Source organism: Ctenocephalides felis, unplaced genomic scaffold, assembly GCF_003426905.1.
Source record: "Ctenocephalides felis isolate EL2017-DRISC unplaced genomic scaffold, ASM342690v1 CF-g0.4_SCAFFOLD_01604, whole genome shotgun sequence".
In the NCBI taxonomy this organism is placed as follows: domain Eukaryota; kingdom Metazoa; phylum Arthropoda; class Insecta; order Siphonaptera; family Pulicidae; genus Ctenocephalides; species Ctenocephalides felis.
Window position 1 is genome coordinate 19202636 of NW_020537758.1, and position 22351 is coordinate 19224986.

The window sequence follows — 22351 nt, forward strand, 5'->3', positions numbered from 1 at the left end:
TATATATATATATATATATATATATATATATATATATAAGTTAAATATTGAATATATAAAACACTATGGGTGCAACAGATTTGGTATGATAAATGCCTGTATATAATTCCAGAAGAATATTCTTTGATTCGCTTTGTATAAAACATGCTTTGCACTTACATTGTTAGAAATTCTCTGCAGCATCTGTCAGAACACAAATCCAGGACTTGAAGCACCACTGGAGCATCTTCCAGAAATCTCAAGTACTCGACACAAAATTACTACTTTAGAACCACTACATAACTTTAGTCTTTTACAAGTCTATTTGACCTGTTGCAATTGTCCGAGTAAAATCTTTACACAATACACGACACAAAACTTATATTAGAGACTTTCGTGAATTTAGAATTCGATAAAAACAGATATGTGGTGAAAGTACCTAAGTATAACCTACAAAAGCACATATAAATTATACTATTGATAATTGCATGTATATAATTAAAGGATACATTGGCGCTGTAAATGAATTAATAACAAAAGCACATATATAAATTATACTATTGATAATTGCATGTATATAATTAAAGGATACATTGGCGCTGTGAATGAATTGTTTATTTATAAAATTGATTCAAAATGGAGACCCTGAAAAAGATACTTATCAAACTATTCAAAGTTTACCTAGGCACCTTCACAACACACCCAACTTTTTACTTTTTATGAACATTTCGCGATGAATTTCCTATATCATTATTATCTACTAAATTAATTAAACGAGTTGATGTACAAATTAACAGAATCCAATCAAAGATTTAATTAAAAAGTCTTAATTAACGCACATGTTAATTCACGAAACTTTCTTTGACAATCGAAGCAATTAAAGTTAGCAACATGTGTAACCAAATTAACAGGTGAAAACCTTCCTTGGTTTCAAACCTTCAAACGTCAAAATCGTAGGTTAAGTTAACATAATATATAAATATAAGTTTTCCCATTTACATTGTATTTGTTTAAATTAATTTACTTGGTATATCATTATTCTTTTCAATTTACATACATTTTCTTTTTTTTATTCAAATATAAACTACAATAATAACATAATGGCACAAATAATTGAAGAAAATATTTCTGTAAATAAATTTAAAACCAAAAAAGAATATCAAGCGCACATAACATCCTTGAAAAAACAAGCAAAAAATAATAAAAAAAATAAAAAAGATATTCTACTTGAAATTGCTAAATTAGAAGAACAATTTAGTGATTTTTTTTGTGACGAGAAAGCTAGCTCTTCAGAAAATGAGGTGGCTGATATGCCTCAGACCCAAGTTCAAAATCAGAAAATATCAAGAGCACAGAAGCGTCGAGATAAAAAATCTTTGGGTGAGAAGGAACGCCTGCAAAGAATTGAAGACCAAGAAGAGTTAAACAAGCATGGTGCTAGACATAAAGAACTCGAAGCTCTAAAATCAATATTAAAATCTCGAAATTTAAGCATTTATGAGGTTCCTTCTGATGGTGATTGTTTATATAAAGCTGTAGAGCATCAATTGAAACTCCATAATAAGCCTCCCATTTCTACAAGCGAGTTACGAAAACTTACCAGTGATTATATAAGACGTAACATGACTGAATTTTTGCCATTTATGACTAATGCAGAAGGTGAATCTCTCAATGAAACAGAGTTCGAAGATTATTGTTCAAAAATTGAAAATACTAATACTTGGGGTGGTCAAATTGAACTTAAAGCACTTTCAAACATTTTAAAAACTTCTATCGAAATCCTACAAGCCGATGGTCCTCCAACAATTCAAGGAGAAGAATTTAATACAGAACCACTTATTTTAACATATCACCGCTATATACTAGAACTTGGAGAACATTATAATTCTACTCAAGCGACCTGTGATTCTGCTTCAGAAACTAGTGAATAACAATCCTGAAAACTGCATAATGTGACTTCAAATACTATTCATCTATCAACAAAAGGAGTACTAATATGACTGCATATGTGTTCAATTTTATAAAACCTTATTATATAGGTTGAAGCAATTTTGTTACTGTAAACAAACTGTACAACAAGCAAAAAAACATGTTTTTAATAAATAGTTCACAATCATAATAAATATTTGAACAAAGTTAATTATTTGGTGTATGTTTATTTCTCAATCTGCTCAGCTTCTTCAGAAACTTCTTTGTTCTTATTTGGATCATCAGGTTTCATGCAGGGAATAATAAAACTTCCTGTAAGAATTAAATTATTATATGAATAATTAAATAGCTAAATGAAGCTTTTGTAAATATATTTATATTGTAATTCTTGAGTTTTCATACCTTTATGTTATTGGAATCAGTCAAAAACATTGTTAACCGATCAATTCCCATACCCCAGCCTCCAGTAGGTGGTAAACCATATTCTAATGCAGTGCAGAAGTTTTCATCAACAAGTTGTGCTTCATCATCACCAGCGGCCTAACAAACAAAATTCGCAATATTAATATATTTCCATTATATTAATTGATATTACAAAGATCATACCTTGTCACTTGCTTGCTGTTCAAAACGCTCTCTTTGAACCATTGGATCATTCAATTCAGTATAAGCATTACAAATCTCTTTTTTCATCACAAACAATTCAAAACGTTCTGTGAGTCCTACATCATTTCTGTGGTATTTAGCCAAAGGACTCATAATTTGAGGGTGGTCGCAAATGAATGATGGGTTTATACACTTTTCTTCCAAAAATTCTCCTACTAACTTATCTAAGAGTCTAGCAGTGGTTCTTGGTGCAGGGCATTCTACCTCATGTTTAATGCACAGATCACTTAAAAATTTATTTGTTTCGGGAGTATTCAATGTGTTTGATGCTGGAAATTTAACTTTCAACTCTTCTTCCAAGGCAGGAATCATAGAAATTCGTTTGAAAGGAGGTGTGAAATCAATTTCTACACTCTCACCATCTGGCCCATCAGGATGATACTGAATTTTATAAGTGCCATGAATTTTCTTCACCATGCCAGAAACTAGTTTTTCAGTCATATCCATCACATCATGATAATCCGCATAGGCCATATAGAATTCACAGGTTGTAAATTCTGGATTGTGAGTCATATCAATACCCTCATTTCTAAATTGTCTACCAATTTCATAAACTCTATCCAAACCACCAACAACCAACATTTGTGATATAACTCAGGCGCAATGCGCATAAATAAATCCATATTTAAGTCATTGTGATGGGTGACAAATGGTTTGGCAGTAGCTCCACCAGCAATCATGTTCATCATAGGAGTTTCAATTTCCAAAAAGCCTAAACTGTCTAAGAATTGTCTAACATATGCAATGATTTTAGCACGCACATGGAACGTTTGGCGTACTTTATCATTCAATATAAGATCTAAATACCGTTGTCTAAATCGTGTTTCTTTATCTTTCAATCCAAAATGTAAATGAGGAAGCATGTGTAGACATGGGGCAAGGAGTTTTACATTTGTTGGCATTACAGACAGTTCTCCTTTCTTAGTTTTCCCAGGATGTCCAATGCAACCAATAATATCACCACGACGGATTTTCGATGTGTCTTCTGTGAATTTTTCCTCAGAACTATATAATTTTGCATTTGCCATAACTTGAATTTTGACACCTTCTCCCCTCAAATCATAAAATACAAGTTTAGCTCCAGACTCCCCTGATGGCGTGCACTCTTCCGGCAACTGACAAAGTAACATCTTCCAATATTTGCGCATCCTATAAAATTATGATAATATTTTTTTGAAATGTCAAATTAAAACAATTTAAGTAAGAGAGATTCATGCAGCATATTAGAATAAAATAAGAATTCATGTGCAAATATTAACTACTGAATTTTATACAATTAATTGACAAAAATTTAATTAGACATTTAATTAAATAAAAAATATTAATTTCATCACAAGTTTATACCTGAAGATCCTTGTATTTCTCTATAAACTCAGTCAAACCAATGCTAACATGAAATTTATGAGGATAAGGATGCTGATCAGGATCATTTGAATTTTTTAATGCAGTTACTGCAGCAGTTCGGAGTTTAAAATATTCATTTGGGCTAATTTCTTCATCAACTTTTGTTACTTCCTTTTTGGCTTCTTTTACAGGCTTTTCTGGTACAGCTGCTGCCTTTTCAGCTTTTTCTTTTGCCTTTTGCTCTGCTTTCAACCTCCTTTTGAGCTCACTGTGAAATCCCCAGAAATGTTTATATTTAGATTTCTGAATCACAATACATCATAAAAAATTGTATCTATAATAACATGTGTCTATCACTCTTATTACACTTAAAAATAATGATTGGAGAATGGTTTTGTTACAATGAAAGATATACATATATCTTGTTAACCATGGCTGTACCATTTTGTTATAAAAATGACATACAGACCTTTTAGAATACAAACTACTGCATTGTGATAAATTCCGTTTAACAACGAAATTCTGAATCATAACATTTTGTATATATGGTCGTACAGTTCTAGATATTATAAACATTATTTTCCAAATCAAAATATAAATGATATATTATGGAAAACATATGTGGCCACGTGAATATGCCTTTTATAACCTACAAGTTTTGATAATTAATACACCGGCATCTGAACTGCTGTGTACTAGAAATAGTTTTATAATTTTGATATATGGGCTTACTTTTTAGATAGTTTTTCAGTGTTTCCTTCGGTTGCATCAGCCATTATTTGGAAATTAATTAAGAAGTCCAAATGATCCTTAAGACGCCGAGACACTTATTTTTGTGAATAATGTTATAATCAGCGAATATCTCATGAATTGATGTGAAGTGAGTCGCATAACTAGAATGTGCAATTTGTAGTAACGATTGAAATTTAATTTTTTTAATTCAGTTATTTAAATCAATTAGCTTCAAAAGAACTACGAGACATTTTTTAAACTCTTTTTAAAATTGTGAAATGTTTCATAAATCTGTGATAAATAATAATAAACGTTTGATCCTAACCTTAAAACGTCAGAAAAGCAATGCAGCCAATTTGCAAAATTCACCAGCTAAATATTGTATGCAATGCGTAAGGTAAAGTTAACAATAATTTATATCTACTTGGAAAGATATTTAAACTATAACAAAGTTTAATACATTATATATATATATATATATATATATATATATATATGTGTGCATATATATATATATATATATTATATTTGAGAAAGGCAATAGAAACATTTCCAAAATAACTCAAAAATAACTATATATTTATTCAATAACTCAATATTGAATGTAACATAAATAGTATCTGGCAAATATAATCATACAATCATGCATCCATTTATGCGAAAAGCAATGATGCTTCAGAATTAACCTTATAGTAAATTTACTGTTAAATCTTCATTTTGTCTTAACTATTCTCGATTCAAATTCATATATTCCAACTGGTTGACCAATCTTCTCATCGTAATCATTCCATTCTTTATCAGTAAGGTCTACATTGTCAAATGTCCCTCCTTCTTCAATTGAGACTGACCAGCCATCCCGAGGACTAAAATCTACAGGCTCTAATCCTCGGCAATCAAATGTAACAATTTGCTTATACTTCTCTGAGTCAGAGTTCGTATAATCTTTAAAACTATCAGGTATAATGTTCATCCAGTTCTCCCTGCTGCACAATTTACATTTCATATGAAAATTCATTTCTGATTTCTCGTGGGCATGGGAAGTTGTTTCTGAAAGGCATAAATCATGCCATTTGTCAGATGTTTCCCCACAACTAGTACATTTTATTTTCAAAAACCAGGTGTGATCCTGTCCACTTGAAAGCTTTTCTACATTTTCTAAGGATGCTTTAACCTCTAAATTAAATTTTACCATATTGATATAAATTAAAAACTAAAATTAGCTCGAAATTAATCTATTAAATGCTTGTTGGATTCTGATACGAAATGTATTTGTTGCTGTTACAAATGTTAAACTTTGACAGCTAGTATTGGCAATGGTACCAACCATAAAATAAGTTTAGCATGAGCTTAGCTAAGTTCCATCACAGACAAAATGGACTCCATTTTCCTGTCTTTAGTTTTCTAACTTTATTCTAACTGACAAAAATATAACGAAATCTTTATTGTATTATTTATATATATTTTTTCTAAAACTTCAACATTTTTTTAAAAGAAACCGCGCCATATTTAACTTCCCGTAGGGTAAGTACATAGATATCTATGTTCATAGATAAAAAAGTATAAATTTGGGTAAGTTAAAATGAAAATGAAAATTTTTATATATCTATACGTTTCAAAGGTTTCTGAATATTTTGGCATACCTTAAAAACATGAATGTATGTGGTGTGTGCGGATACAAATTTTCGTCGATGATTTCGGGAACACCGATCGACCGATTTGAATAATTAAAAAAACATTCGATTCGTATTGATAAGGAAACGTGCTGATTAGTTTTTGGCGAAGACAGGTCTAGCCGTTCCGAAGATACGGGGCAAAAAGTGCCAAAATCGATAACTCAATTTTTAGGAGAACGGAGCGTCCGATTTTAATAATTCAAAAAACATTTTACTTGCATTGACAAGATGAAGAACTGATCAAATTTTTGGGAAGCCAGGTCCAGCGGTTATGGGCTCTCAATAAAAATAAGTTTAAAAAATGTCATTTGGCGGTCAAACATGTTTATTGGACATATGTACATCAAATTATCAGATATTTTATAGAAATTTTAATGATGTGTACACATTTTGTGTAATTTGTTTTGGGTTTCGTACCAATATTTTCAATTTCGGTACGGGAAGTTGCAGCAATTTGCCTTAAGACACGATGCCATGCACCCCACTAGTTGTATATTTTAATATCAATTCAAGTATGAAGTAAAGTTTTGTTTGCAGACAATATGATTATGAGAACTTCTTGTGCACTTTATTACTTCCAAATAATGCTCGGCGCTGCGCATTTGCAATTCGAGCATTCAATGCGGAAATTGCACGCGTTCAGAGTAACGTTTCAGACGCCAGATTGGGCCAAGCCCGGATAAAATTTTGGGAAGAGGCAGTTGATAATATGTATAAATCAGGAGAGCCCATACCTGATAATCCCATAGTCTTTGAAGTGAATGAGGTAAACTATATTCCACACTGATGAAATTATTACAATGAAAAAAATAACTATATATTTAACTGTGCCTCGGGGTCTTAGAGCCTTTGCCTATTCTTATAATTCTCCAGAAATGTACCTTTTTCAGGCGGTGAAAAGCCATAAACTGACAAAATCATTTTTAAAAAGACTTTTACAAAGTCGCGAGCTACGTTTATTGAAATCTTTCTGTGTGACTACCGAAGATCTTTTAAAATATTCCGAAGATAGTGTATCTTGTGTTTACTATTTAGCTTTGGAAGGATGTGGAGTCAAGAACGTCCATGCAGATCATGCTGCTTCACATCTAGGAAAAGCTCAAGGAATCGCCAATATGTTAAGGTTAATGGAAAACGAATTATCCTATTATATGAAATAAATATTTACTTCTAATCGCCTGTCGAAATTTTATATTTTGTTTCCAAATAATCAGTCAATGATTAAATTTTGTCCTTTTGACCCACAGGTCTCTTGCTATAACTACTGAGTCTCGATCAGTATTTTTACCTCAACAAATACTCATGAAGCATGGATTATCACAAGAGCAAATAATTCGTAAGCAAGATAGTAAAGGATCTAGGGACGCTATTTTTGAAATTGCCAGCGAGGCTAACTATCATTTAGAGAAGGTAAGAAATTGTTTGTTTTATTTTAAAAAATTTGAGCTCGACGTGGTCAAAACTAGTCAATCAAACTAGTCCCTTGTTTGATACCAATATCAACCATTTTGGTATTCAATGACCCCTGGGTTGCCAACCCGAGATAAATAGAAGGCCATGATGTACGAAAGTAAACATATAAAATAATAAAAATTTAAAGGACTTTTAAGTAATTTTGTGAAACAATTCTAATTAAAATGTTGAAGTTGCAATTTTCGGCAATTCTTCATGTGTATTACCTTAAAGTTTGAACTACCACTTATCATCACTTGGTTGATCCAATATTTAAAATAGTAATTTGAACTTGATCTTATCCAATGAATTGAATAAATTTTAGGCCCGCGAATTGACCAAATCGGTGCCAAAAGAAGCCAGACCAGTTTTATTACCAGCCGCGGCGATCGCTAATTATTTGGAAAGATTGCGTCGAGCAGATTTTAGAGTCTTTGATGATTCATTACGTCAACGTTATCATATGCTACCAATTGCGATTTATTGGAATAAGTTACGCAGGAAATATTAAATTATTTTTAGTTTAAATAAGCTAGCCAAAGACGAAGCAAAAGTGGTTCAAGAGTATGACGTATGCTGAGTTGTAATGTAATTGTTGGTGATTATTTTGTGTGTTTTAGTAAAATTATTGTTTCAAATTTCTCAAAACACGAAAAATAAATCATATGTAAATAGAAAATTTTGTGTTATTATTTTTATATGACAAAACAATTTAATAGTTCTTTGCTATTGATATGACTCAAAGTTTTATGATTTTACAAATTACTTCAAATATTTTGATAGTAACTTCGGTAATTTTCCGCTATCAGTATTGGTACTTTAACAGTTTGATATATCCATCGTTCTTGGTTCTAAACCAGTATTTCGTAATTAATGCTATTTGCATACGTTGAATAAATTTAAGTTATGGGGCAGATCTTGTATAATCAACAGCTTTTGACGCACTTGGTCCGCTTCTAGTTTGTATGAAATACTTTTGAATATCATTTTTCGAGAATCTAATTATCTTCCTATAATATTTTAATTTATGCGTAAAATATTTGTCTTCTAACTCGTAATATTCTGTTTTTTAAGCACATTTCTGAGTAAAATAGCACAAACGAGATCGAATTCTAGTTTGAATCTGCTTAGTAATAAAATTAAGAAAAATTAATTAGTCGTTACGATTACAAAACTCATCGATGAAGTTCTTCACCTGGTACCTACTGAATAATTTAAAATTTTATAATATACATTTAATTTTAAATTATTATTTATCAATTAAAAATACTCAACACGATTTATGAGCCTATAGGATACTCTGGCTATTTTGAGAAGCATTACTTTGATATACTATATTTTTTGGAAGTTATAGATTAAATTAAATTAAATGTTAGTTCAGCAACATTATTAGTATTAACAAGTTTTATTACAAAATGATTACTATTTAAGTACATGCAGCTTATCAATTAGCAAATTGGATATTTATGGATAAAACTTAATTTTGTGATTGTTCATAGCCCAAGTGCTTTTTTTATTTCAAATTTGTCCGTTCTACCCCTTCAACTGGTGAATTATCCGTTTACAATCTGATCGTTGAAATTAAAAATAATAATAATTAAAAAAATAATTTGTTATGATGATGATATTACGCCATCCGATGTTGCAAATAATTAAAATGAGGTTGGTTGGAGGACAAATAATTGGTAAACAGAATTTGCGACACGTGTTTATCTTGAAATATATCTATATATTGTATTGATTTAATTTAGAAGGTGTGTGAGATCATCAGCCAATCGCAAGCAAAACAAAACCGGATCCATGTTTATCACGGTTTTCCTGTTTCGCTTATAAAAACTAGAATGACATTTAATTCGATGCACATATTTCAGATATCAAGGGGTTTTGGTAACACATTGGTATTCCACCTCAAATTATATAAAATCATTAAAGTACAATAAATTGAAGATGCTTGAACTTTAGAGTTGTACAACATAGTTCTTGATGCTTCCTTCAACTCTTATAAACAAGTTTTTAATTGTTCCTTAGAACTAATCAATGCGACCAGCTGATCTCTTTCTTACTAACTTATAATATCTGTAATTGTATTAATTAAATTTAATTTATTCAACACATTTAATTCTACTTGGTAATCTAAAATGTATTTCATTTAAGGCGTCAACGGCGATCAGTATGAAAACTAGAATGAAATATACATGGTCTGAAATTCTAAACTATAATAATTTTTTATAATTAAACATTTTGATGGCATATAATATTTTAAGGAGTTTCTTTAGGCCCTGAACTCACTGGCAAATTTTTCATTGAGTTTTGCAAGAAAACATAGATGAAAGGTCAAAATGTGGATCACATACACACGAACACACAAACATACATATACATACATATATAGCATGTGCTCAATTACTGAGCAAGGCGTGCAAATTATAAACCTGTTACAAAAATTTCAAGTATCAGAAGAGTTCTACATGAATAAAAATCATACGACAAAAGTCATATCGTCAAAGTGCATATATTAGCTAAATTTGCAATATTCAACTTAAATATGAATAATTTGAATAAATTATTCTAGGATAATAAAAAAACAAGTAAGAAGAACATCTGCAACAAAACTATACAACATGGAGACAGGTTGTTCTAGAATCTAGATGAATTTAGAGTACATATTTATATTTTATATTTTAGAGCATTTTGAAACATATTAGTATCAAATTTGAAGAAATATTTATAACTAACTGATTTAAAAAATATATATAATAATATATAAAACTATATTATAAATCTGGAAGGTGAAGCTTTGTAACTCGTTCGTAGCATGGCGCACTGATAAGGATCATGAAGTGCTACGATCAGCTACGACATTACATAGCAATGAATAAGAGAATTGAGTTGATTTTAATGGATATTGTTAATTTTTCAAACAAAAATATTTTTAGATAAACAGGAAAACCTCATAAAATCTAATTTTTATATTTGCTATTTTTTGTTGCTTACTTACATGCTCATATAAATAATTATTATAGCTGAAGCAATGGAAATTTGATACAATTTTAATTTAATCTTTTATAAATCACGGTTAGAAGACAAAATTGTGTGCTTTTACTGAAATTCCCAACATTCTTTCATTGCATAACTGTTTATGGCACAGATCTTTATCAACAATTTTAGCCGCCAAGCTCCCGTTAGCGGAGATTATATCATAGAAAAGGGCTGATTGCTATTAAACACTACAGCCAAAATAGTCTTGATAACACTTCGCCATTCAGTCAACAAAATATCTTCCAAGAAGCTTCATATTTTTCTTTATATTTTGTAGATTTTATTTTAAATATTGTCAGTTCCAAAACGGACTTTCACCTATACGCAGTTCGATGGTGCTACGTATATATATAAATTTATGCATTTACTAACACAAACGAGAATTGTGTATAAAATATCTATAATAAAACTAGTTTTGGATTTCTGAAACCAGACTCTGGTCAGCCCAAGACTTAAACCGATACAAAAACTAAGAATTGTGAATCAATAGTATCAGTGCATTGCGAAGAGCGTGGTGATCAGGAATTGAAATTGAGGGAATTTTAATGCAGATTTTGATATAAGCTTGGAACTTTTATTTTTCATATGTAGAACAAAATTATTTAATCTACCATAATATCCTATAGTGCCTTAAATTTTTGAGATATTATTGTACAAAAACAAATCTAAAACATAGTGAACATCACTTAAATTAAATTTTAAACTTATCAGACTATTATTTAGTTATCTTGTGTGTCAATGTCCCCGGGCACAGAAAACGGTTTGAAGCCAATTGCACCCTTTGCGTCTCAAAAAAGACGCTGGGATGTCAAAGTGTCAAAGTTTGCCACCAACACTGTCAATCCAATTCGTGAGATAGTGGATAATTTGAAATTGGAACCAAATCCTGATAAACAGATGATAGCACTTTCTATTGGTGAGTTATATATTCCATTCTGGTTAATCTGGTGTATTGACGATTTTAGGTGGCAGATGGCCACACGAGCTTGCAGAGCTTTATTATAAACAATGCGACTTTTAAAATCACACATTTATATTAATAATAAATAATAGATACTGCCTATTTGAACATTTTGTGTATAACTGCTGTTTTTGGATTAATTTGCCAAATCTGATTTTTTATATATATAAATTTTGAAATTAATCTATTAAGACACAAGTACCTAATTTGTTTTGCTGCTAATTAATTATTTCAAATACTAATGTATAATGTTCTTTTATTATTCATTATATATTCTCTTAGACATGTATATATGCATATAACTAAACTAAACTTCATATTGGCTTCGTTTTCCATCCTAGTGATTCGTTCTGCATCTTCAAATCTTTTAAAGTTTTATAAATCTTAAATTAATTTATAAATAGATAATTTTGAAACTAAATCTATTGGAACCCAATTACCAATTTTCACAATTTTAAAACCTATGGTTAGTAATATCATGATTAAGCTTTTGGGGGTATTTATTATCATATATGTGATCAGTAGGAATTAATTAATACCATCAAGGTAGAGTTAGCTTAAATTATCAGGTGTAATATTTTTTATAAACTTATTTCAAATTATTTTGGCTAAATCTACATTTTTTTCTGAGAAATCTACATCTTTTTTCTAACCACATTACCTAAACAATATCATCATTGGTTTATTACATCTAAGTATAGTAATATTTTAGGTATTATTATGTGTGCTTTTATTACAAGAAAAGCTCATAAAACAATAATTAATTCTGCTATGTGATTTATGTATAAATATTTTTATTTATGTGTGTATATATGTATTTTAAGCAAGTTTATATATACACACATATAAATATACATATATTTATATCCTGGTTTATATATTCAAGAGTGTTGTGTTTTCGTATTTTGTTTGTATGTGGAAATTTATATCGTAGAATTGTCGCATAAACGTCGCAAAAACGACTTTATAGGCTACTTAGAATGCGTATATCAAGTTTGACGAGATTCCGTATTTGCATAATCTGCGCATACATATTTAAAAATTCAATGTGAAAGCTCTTTGAAATTTTGGCAAGATCAATTAATTAGTACGAAATATTTGCACATATGTATAAAATTGTACATGCTGTGATGTATTGAGATTGTGTGTAGATATCGAACCATCGAGAAATTATATATACACACACATATATATATATATATATATATATATATAATATAATGCAATAAAAAAATTCATATAATGTCAAAAAATTTATAGAAGCTAGGTTACTCCTAGCCACTTTTAGGTAACTTTACCAAAAGCCTTTAGAAAAGGCAGTCTTTACCAAGAGCCAAAATTTATAAATTTTAAAATTGCTGTATTATAAAACACATTCATTGAATCACATTGAATTTTTATTATTTATTATTTACCAAATAAATTGTGCAAATATACATTTAAAAATGCAACATAAACTGCAATTATTTAATAAATCATCAACTGCTAATGCGATCTTTATTTATTCACTTGAATATATTATTCAATCTTCTGGTGTAAATTCAAATTTATTATTCAGCATAAACCAGACTTGCATATAATCATTTCTGTGGTTCGACGAGGTAATTGAATATTAATCAACAAAATTATTGATTTAAATTTTAATTAAAAAATATACGTATTAGACAATATCTGCTTATATCAGGACTACAAAGTTGAACAAGAACTACATATATCAAAAAATAGTAAATTTGTTTAGTTATTATTTTCAAAAACTAGAAATATGAGCAATTAATATTGAGTACTTGTTTATGCATCAAGTCGATAAATATATTAAATACTTTTCAAAATAATTTATATAATGAGATAATTATGAATCAATATGTTATCCAAGTACCTTTCCTATAATTACTTCAGGAGAGTCTAACTATTTGTAAGATTTTGAACTAATAAATTAATTATCAGTTAAAATTAACTACTCTTAATATAATATATTTTTTAAATTAATATAATTTGTACTATTCCATTATATTGATATTCCATTTAGCCCAATCATTATTAAAGATTCTGAAACATACTTAACTTTGAATCGTTTTAATTTACATTCTAGTTTCATGAAAAAAATGATAAATATAATTCTACAAGAATCTGGAATTAATTAAATATACATGAGACATAGTCGTTCCGCGATATTCAATTTGAATGAACCGCGTTCAGTTTGTCGCTAGGTGTTAACTTCATGCAAGAGCAGATGTACATTGCCAACACAACATAAATATAATTGCACAAATAATATTGTCAAATTGACGTTTAGTATTCATTAGTGAAAAGCTTAGGAAAAAGTGTTAAAAACCGATGTAAAAATGTTTATTTCTTATTGTGCGTTAATAGATTAATTGCTTTATTTACAAAATTATGAATTCTGTCTTTTCTAATGACTTCAATATAACTTAATCCGTTGATGTTTGTGAACGCATTTAATCAAATAATTAAGTTATCACGATGGTTGAATTTATGGACTTACCATTAGAAATATTAGCATTGATTTGTTCAATGCTTGATACTTCTTCAAAGCTCAAAATGTGTAAAACATGTGCTTTCTTTGACAATATGATGTCCTCTAAAAGTCTAGTAAGACACATGAGATTGAACACTGTCATCGACTTCGACAAACAAGATATCGAATTTATTGTAAATAATAGAATCAGATGCAATAATATTACTACTCTTAATGTCGATGGCTGGTATTGGATACCACGAAGGGAGTTATACCTGGCTATAAGAAAACTAACCAATCTTAAAGAATTGTTTGCACTTGATACAAAATTACAGGTCCAAGATATTTACTTATTGCTCGGAGTATTAAAAAATTTAGAATTTGTGTCATTCACATACCTCGATGGTAAAATTCAACGAGAGGCATTGCAAAAGTATAAAGAACGATTTAGGCAGTTATCTACTTTGATGATAGAATATAGAGGATCTAAGGAGCTTGATCAGTTATCATCATTCTTATCAGGTTTTAAAAATTATTGTGTTACACCTACTTTGAGGAAAGTAAATTATAAACTTATCAATAGAGATTATTTGTATATTAAGCTCAGAAATAGTTCTTTTCTGAAAGATTTGTATAATGGTGCTTTACCTGGTTATTATGAACTGCTTTGCGCATTTTTGCCTGATTTAGAACCAGTTGAATGGACTCGTAGGACAACATATCGATTAGCTTTTGCTTATGATACTTTACTACAAATGAGAGATAAGAAAATTACTGTGAGAGATATTTATAAAATATGTTTATTTGACATCAAATATAATTTTAAAGATAAACAATTACCGGATACATTTAAAACTATTACCGATCTGTTTTTAAATGATGAACAAATATTTGATGTCCCCAATGCTCCAAGGCCTCCAAGTAAGAGCCGTTCTAAGAAGCAGAGATTGGGTGTGCAAGAAAGTGCAGATGATGAAGAGAAACAGCCTATTAGGACTTTAGCGGCCGCTTGCCCAAATTTACGGGTATTATGCATTAAAAAAAGAGAAAATTCTGAAACTTCAATGACATGGTACTCGAATTGCTTAAGAAGCATCTCTTTGTGGAAGCACTTAAAGGTTCTAACTTTACATAACATTGAAAGCAGAAATGGTGCATTTTTACAAGACGTAGCCAAAAATTGTCCAGACTTAACTCATTTAACATTGTGTTTAACAGGCCCTCCTGGGTCCGTTTGCATATTTGCCACTGACATTTGTGAGGCGTTGCCATATATGACGAGAATACAATACTTCCATGTGCAAGAAATAGAACCTCGAGTTCAAGACTTATTGCATGCTCTTGCACATTGCTCTACTTTGAGAGTTGTAATGATGCAAATAAATCATAAGCTTTGTGTGAGGAAAGTTTCTAATGTTAATTATGATAATTTAAAATTTTTACTAGTAAATGTACCAGAATTAATATTTCTTCATATTATCGATCCAGAATTTACAAAACATTGCGCTTATAATCTAGAAACTGCAATAAAGAAAGAATTTAAGTCTAGAAAGTGGTTAAAAGTTTACATGGATGACTGCAAATGTGAGGTTACTGCTGAACGTTTAAAACCATTATTCTTAAACGATTATGATTTGACAAATTGGACATACTGGATGAAATAGTTATTTATTAATTAAACTTTCAATTGAATTAATTGATATATATATATATATATATATATATATATATATATAATTATATAATACGGAAACAAGAACCTATTTTTTGTATTACATTATTGTACCTTACCTTATTTTATCACAATGACTGAGATTTTTAGGTAAAATTGTAATGCAATAATAGAATATGTAGCGTATAAGTTTGCATATATTTTTTGAAGGTTGTGCTTTGATTTCTGTAAGTGAATAAAAACCTTTGGTTTTCATATTGATTTATTTCAGTAAAATAAGTGGACAAGATGAATCTAAATAATCATGCAATGTACAATTTTTGGTTTATCTGAACAGGTTATCGGAAATATAGTTAAATTTACTGTTGCTTGGGTTGATTCCAATAATTAAATCTTTATTTTTTTTTAAAGATATTTATTTAAAGAGAACATGTTGACACAGTAAATATTTTTCATAGTACTTATTTTACCTCATTGTGATATAAATTCCATATGCTGTTTTTCTTTTTAGTAATATAAATTATGATTTTATTTAATTTATTTACATAAATTCTGATATTTATGTAAGCGCAATTGTATATTAAGTTTGTGAAACAGTTAGAAATGCTTCGATATTAAAATCGATAGAAAACCTATAATGCTAGAGGTAATTTTATGTAAATTATGACGTAAATAAATGAAACACTTACATCATACAAATATGAAGTTTTGTTTAAAATTAAATGAATACATGTTGAGTAATTTTTTATTCATAAATGAATTAATATCTAAAACTTACTTTATATGTACTATAGTACACTTTTCTTTCTATTTCTGCAATCACTAATATGCCTTTTTAATTTTATACACAATATATTTTATAGACAGTTTTTAATTTTATACACAATATTTTATTTTCTAACGCCTTAGATTGGTTTAAACCCTCAAGTTTCTTATATTTTTTCATACTATTAATAGTACTTAAGATAGTACATTTTTTAGGATATCTGTTTTTTACATTTCATTAATCTATTAAAATTAAATTTTCAGTAAATACACAAATAATTCGTATAGTATTACAGTATTTTCTTTAGAATTATGTTTAATCCAATTTTAGAGCTCCAAATTGATTTGAAATCGATCGCAAAGTCTGAAGTGTTTATCTGAATTAAAATTTAATTATTTAAGTATTTTGCTTAGTACTTGTATTTACCTTCGTTAGCTATAATATATATATATATATATATATATATATATATTTATATATTTATTGCTACAGATATTTTATACTGACAATCTGCAATACCTGATTGCGCAAATCAGCAACGATCGGAAACTTCCATTGACTGGAACAAGAATGTTACCTTGTTAATCGCTTGTAGTTATATTTTTCGATTTATAGATAAATTATTTGTAACCTACCAAATCACCCACCAGTACAGTGGTCTGACAAGGTCTATTATATAATTCTAGATAAAATATAAGTACAAAACTGTAGGTTTGATACTTAATTGGGTAATTGGCCGATGGGAATTTTAAAATAAACTGGTAGGTCTTATATGTTTTCTTTCTGATAAAGGTAATTACTTTAATGGTGATATTTATTATAGAATTTGTTCAGTTTTGATGCCGATATAAAAATTTCAGGTTAAATTTTAAAACAACCTACTGATCCTAAATAGTTGTATACTTAAGTATATAACTATTTAATTAACTATGTATTTATTAATAAAATTAATTAATTGTTTAGTTTATAAAGATCTGAACATAAATATATTCAATGAGGAAATAAATAAATTCAGCAAAAAATGATTTGGCAATTAATGTATTTTTTTTGTGAAGACATATTGTAATTTAATGGAATAAAATAAAAAATGATATAAGATCTTTACATAAATATAAATATTTTATACTATTTTATAATACATTTTTCAAACTTTTAATTTATATAAAAACTATTATATAATAATTTCAAATATTCATATAAACTGCAGAATCCTGCATTCGAAATTTGCATCAAATTTAATATTTTTTTTAATAATATTTAAATTCATTAAAGAAAATCTATATTTCAAACAATAATATATATTATATGCAAAATTCTATATTTTCGAAAATATTACGATTGTATATAAATGAATTTATACATTTATACATTTATACACACAAACATATATACAAGTACACATATATAAAGAATGTTTCGAATCGTACAAATAAATTTATAATTAAAACAATATTCGGTGTGAATTATATAATAATATACATTCATTCATCATATTTAGTGTTATAATAAATCTAAGACTATTTTCTCTTCCCATGGGATGTTTTACCGTTTTCCGTAATTTCACATCATATTATCATGCTCAATGCTGCTAAAATATATTCTCCAGTGATAAAATTTACACTCAAAAAACTAAGTCCTTTATTATTTATCCAGGTGACCCAACTGTTTTTGGTAACTTGAAACCTCATTCAACAATCCCAAAAGCCTTGTGCAAGGCCTTAGAATCCGGAAAAAACAACGGTTACGGTCCAGCCGTTGGTTTTCCAGCCGCCCGAGAGGCCGTCGCAAAATATAGCCGACATCAAGGCCCAGTCACAGCTCAGGATGTCATCCTTTGCAGCGGTTGTTCCTGTGCACTGGACATGTGCATATCAGTGCTGGCCAATCCAGGAGAGAATATACTGATGCCCAGGCCTGGTTTCTCGATTTATAGAACTTTGGCCGAGGGGATGGGCATACAAGTTAAATATTACAATCTGCTGGTGAGAAAGGACTAAAATAGTAAAAATTATTCTTACACCAGTTTTATATGTCTTTTACTAATTTTCCTTTATCATTTCCACCCAGCCCGAACGTGAATGGGAAGTAGATCTCCAACACATGAGGTCCCAAATTGACGACAAAACTCGTGCCATGATCGTCAATAACCCATCTAATCCTTGTGGATCAGTCTACACAGCTGATCATCTGCGAGATATCCTCGATATTGCTTCCGAATTTAGAGTTCCAATTATTGCTGATGAAATTTACGAACATTTCGTATTTCCTGGCAATGAATTTCACTCCATGGCTAGCTTGAGTGATGATGTACCCATACTTTCTTGTGGCGGTCTCACAAAAAGGTAGTAATATTGTCTCATATAAGATTTACTACTATTATCTATTTTGTTCTTAGGTTTTCGTTATAATTTTCAGGTTTTTGATTCCTGGTTGGAGAATGGGTTGGATTATAATAAATGATAGAAATGATGTTTTCAAGGGGGTACGCAAAGGCCTCCAAAGTTTAAGCACACGTATAATTGGCAGCAATACCTTGGTACAAGGCGCTTTGCCAGAGATATTGGCAGATACTCCACAAGAATATTACGATGATCTTGTTCTTACACTCGCGGTATGCAAAAATAATTAATAAATATATTCCATCCTCAAAGTACACAATTTAACTATCTCTTAATTTCAAATATTTACAGAGGCATGCCAAATTAGCATACGAAATGCTAAAAGATTTACCAGGTTTGACCCCAGTAATGCCTCAGGGTGCTATGTACATGATGATCGGCCTTGACATGGAGAATTTTCCGGAATACAAAACCGAGATGGATCTTGTACAGGAATTGGTCAAGGAACAGAGCGTTTTTTGTCTTCCAGGACAGGTAAAAAAATATAAAATTCTAATGCAAAATTTATAGTATTTGTATGCCATATTTTTCATCCTGCAGTGATTTCTATATTTATTCAACATAAAACTTTGTAAGATGTTTTTAATTTGTTTACAAATTATGTATATTAAATTTATCAGAATTTGTATGCTGATAAATTGTGATAATAGTCAGCATATTTCACCTTTACCATTATGATATTTTTTTAGCCAAAATTATGAAATATGTCTCAGATTCGCGAGATAAAAAATCGTACATACATTACAAAATAAAATAAAATTTTACATAAATTATATAAAATTATTTTAAATAAATTTAACTATGATGTTTTAGTGTTTTTGAGTATCCTAATTACATGAGGATGGTGCTAACCGTACCTGAAGAAATGATAGAGGAAGCTTGCAAGAGGATTGCTGAATTTTGTGAACAGCATTATAAAATGAACAATAATATTAAAGTAATGCAAATATAAGTTAATATTTAAAAATTATGTAGAAAGGATGGGTTACTATCGATGTATACGACAAGTTTTTTAATTACTTATTGGAATTTTATATTTATTAATGCATATCCCATCGAATAAAAAGATCAAAAATATCAATTTTTAAAGACAAAAAAAACTGTTACTAATATAATATTCAAAATTATTGATAAGCATTTGTTTAATGTTATTATTTTTTTATTGATGGTCAAGTTCTGAAATCATCAACAGGATACTTTTTTGTACTATTTAGCAGTGATATTATTCTTTGTCAATTCTTCGTCTCAAAAAATTTTGATAGTTTTTGATATTAAAAAAAAAATTATAAAATGTTTACTTCTAATTAATTTGTAAACTTCTGCTAATGAAGTATTTTCATGTAAAAATACATTAGAGCTTATATTAAGCTAACCGATATAATTTTCATTTACAAAAATTGTTTGTGAAATATTCAGCGTTTGTGACGCAGATGTTTATTTAAAAGCATTTTTTTATTGAAAATGTAAAGTCATGTTGTGATATTCTGTAACAGACTGTAGCACATATAAATAAATTTAGAAGCAGTAACCAAAAAATGTTTTTTTAAATATTAATTTAAGGTAAGAAATTTATTTACTTTATATATCAAGTATCTGATCTTTGTTAATTTGTTCATCATCAAAATTATATAATTGATTACAGAAGAGACTTTAGGAATTGGGAACGCACATTATGCTCCAATGAAATTATTCTACTTTTACAGTAAAATATTAAATAAATAATTTATAATCATCTTGTGAGTGTGGCGTATCAGGTAAGATTTATACCGTTTTTAATAAATCAACAAACAGGTCCTATTTATAAAAATGTACAAAAATGTATCGAATATCGATTGATATGGAAAATATAAAATTGTAGAAGACGAATTGTTATTGGTTGGTATACCTGAAATTTATCTATATTTTCCCAGAAAATTAATTCAGTTCGTGTTGGGTGTTCGTAGGATTGAGGTGAAATCATGGTGTTTAGTGCAAAAATTGTGATAAAATACTTTTGGATTCAGTAGCCAAGGAGAAAATACAAATCATGGGTAAGTCACCTTAATTTAGTTGTAAATTTATTTTACCAAAACATAAAAAATAAAACATATTTGAGTATACGAATACATTTTAATCGACACGTTAAAATATACATGTTATAAAAGAATTATTCTGTATATGTATTTATAATTGTAATAAGTATATACATATACAAATCGACAAAACACTGATTCGTTAGATATAAGTGCCTTAATTAGAATTTATTATAGGTACATTATTTATACAAGTTAGTTAAATACAGTTAGTAGAATGAAACAGTTAGCAGACATTGAAATTAGTAAAAATAATTTTTAGTTTGATCGTAATAAGAAAATGTTCAATTTGTAATGGTTTCTTGAAAAAATAATCACAAATTATAATATTTATGTCACGTGTAGACTGAGATAGTCTACGATGCTTGAATTTATTAAATAATTCATCACGATAATAAACAGTAAATTAATGAATTTTTAAGATTCAAAATAACAAGCTAGATTTTTTAAATAAAATTGAAACCATTTCCAGATCAACTTCTTTGTTATTATCCATAACTTTTTAATGTTCAAAGCAAATTAAATTTTTTTTATTCAGTTATTGAAATTGAAACAACCTTCTTGTAATTATTTAAGAAAGTTATAATATTATTAATTTCAGTGTCCATATACTAAAGGCACTCAGATAGATCTCCTTTTACACCATACATGCATATTATTTTTAGAAGCATATTTTTCATTATTTTTTAAATTAAGCAACTTATTAAAAGATAGTTGCAGTGGGGTTTTCAATTTGTTTTTGAATGAAAAAATGCGTTTGAGAAAAAAATCTTTCCATTTAGCTATTATGTGAATTTATAATTTCATTCCTTATCTGCACTATTAGATAATAGATTTTTATTTAATATCATCAAAAATCGTACAGTCATTTCAGAGCTGTATTTTGTTAGAAAATTAGTAGATTTATTAGATATTATTCTATCTGCTAAACAAGTTTCAGATTTTAATCCACATTTAATATAATAAATTAGAAATATAATGTATGCTAGAAATCAATACATTATAATTCATAATAATTGCTTCGAACGTAAACAAATATTTTTCATTTTATTTTATGGATTAATCAAATATCAAATTAAGTATATAAAAAAATTAATTCAGTTATATAACTATGCCATCATTGATTTATTTCATTCATAAATATTTAGAATTATTTAAATAATTCCCTTTTAATATGATATAATATTATCG

The 22351-nt window shown here is 28.7% G+C and overlaps 5 protein-coding genes across 6 annotated transcripts; 3 read left to right on the forward strand and 2 right to left on the reverse strand.

The window, feature by feature from the left end:
• Window positions 1-1066: 1066 nt before the first annotated feature.
• On the forward strand, window positions 1067-1961 carry LOC113372450 (deubiquitinase OTUD6B). Its single transcript, XM_026612780.1, has one exon. It carries the CDS (start codon window positions 1080-1082, stop codon window positions 1908-1910), a length of 831 nt encoding a protein of 276 aa, XP_026468565.1. The 5' UTR covers window positions 1067-1079; the 3' UTR covers window positions 1911-1961.
• Window positions 1962-2106: 145 nt separating this feature from the next.
• On the reverse strand, window positions 2107-4799 carry LOC113372447 (lysine--tRNA ligase-like). The gene is given in 8 exon segments (XM_026612777.1): window positions 2107-2202; window positions 2205-2220; window positions 2311-2448; window positions 2515-3158; window positions 3161-3659; window positions 3661-3723; window positions 3919-4186; window positions 4651-4799. Coding segments are annotated over 8 exon segments (1740 nt in total). The 5' UTR covers window positions 4695-4799; the 3' UTR covers window positions 2107-2134.
• A 108-nt stretch (window positions 4800-4907) lies between these two features.
• LOC113372449 (NADH dehydrogenase (ubiquinone) complex I, assembly factor 6-like) lies at window positions 4908-8313 on the forward strand. 2 transcript variants are annotated; one of them, XM_026612778.1, is made up of 5 exons: window positions 4908-5047; window positions 6861-7089; window positions 7214-7446; window positions 7571-7733; window positions 8101-8313. In XM_026612778.1, exons 1-5 carry the CDS (start codon window positions 4929-4931, stop codon window positions 8284-8286), a joined length of 930 nt encoding a protein of 309 aa, XP_026468563.1. In that variant the 5' UTR covers window positions 4908-4928; the 3' UTR covers window positions 8287-8313. The 2 variants fall into 2 exon arrangements, with proteins under 2 accessions (XP_026468563.1, XP_026468564.1); XM_026612779.1 differs by lacking the exon at window positions 6861-7089 and having other exon boundaries at window positions 4995-5047.
• LOC113372451 (UPF0587 protein GA18326-like) lies at window positions 5374-5928 on the reverse strand (the record flags this gene model as incomplete). Its single annotated transcript, XM_026612781.1, is given in 1 exon segment — window positions 5374-5928. A coding segment is annotated over 1 exon segment (469 nt), but the record flags the coding sequence as incomplete, so codon positions are not given.
• A 3006-nt stretch (window positions 8314-11319) lies between the features above and the next one.
• LOC113373478 (tyrosine aminotransferase-like) lies at window positions 11320-21031 on the forward strand. The gene is made up of 7 exons (XM_026613773.1): window positions 11320-11730; window positions 18343-18671; window positions 18757-19031; window positions 19105-19300; window positions 19380-19562; window positions 19903-20025; window positions 20999-21031. Exons 1-7 carry the CDS (start codon window positions 11553-11555, stop codon window positions 21029-21031), a joined length of 1317 nt encoding a protein of 438 aa, XP_026469558.1. The 5' UTR covers window positions 11320-11552.
• Window positions 21032-22351: the final 1320 nt, after the last annotated feature.

Coding starts and splice junctions, on each gene's coding strand:
- LOC113372450 (XM_026612780.1), top strand. CDS start 1,080: ATGGCACAAATAATTGAAGAAAATATTTCTGTAAATAAATTTAAAACC.
- LOC113372449 (XM_026612778.1), top strand. CDS start 4,929: ATGTTTCATAAATCTGTGATAAATAATAATAAACGTTTGATCCTAACC. Junction 7,090..7,213: donor TAGTCTTTGAAGTGAATGAG/GTAAACTATATT, acceptor TACCTTTTTCAG/GCGGTGAAAAGCCATAAACT. Junction 7,447..7,570: donor GGAATCGCCAATATGTTAAG/GTTAATGGAAAA, acceptor TTTGACCCACAG/GTCTCTTGCTATAACTACTG.
- LOC113373478 (XM_026613773.1), top strand. CDS start 11,553: ATGTCCCCGGGCACAGAAAACGGTTTGAAGCCAATTGCACCCTTTGCG. Junction 19,563..19,902: donor TTTTTTGTCTTCCAGGACAG/GTAAAAAAATAT, acceptor TGATGTTTTAGT/GTTTTTGAGTATCCTAATTA. Junction 20,026..20,998: donor AAATGAACAATAATATTAAA/GTAATGCAAATA, acceptor ATATTTTCCCAG/AAAATTAATTCAGTTCGTGT.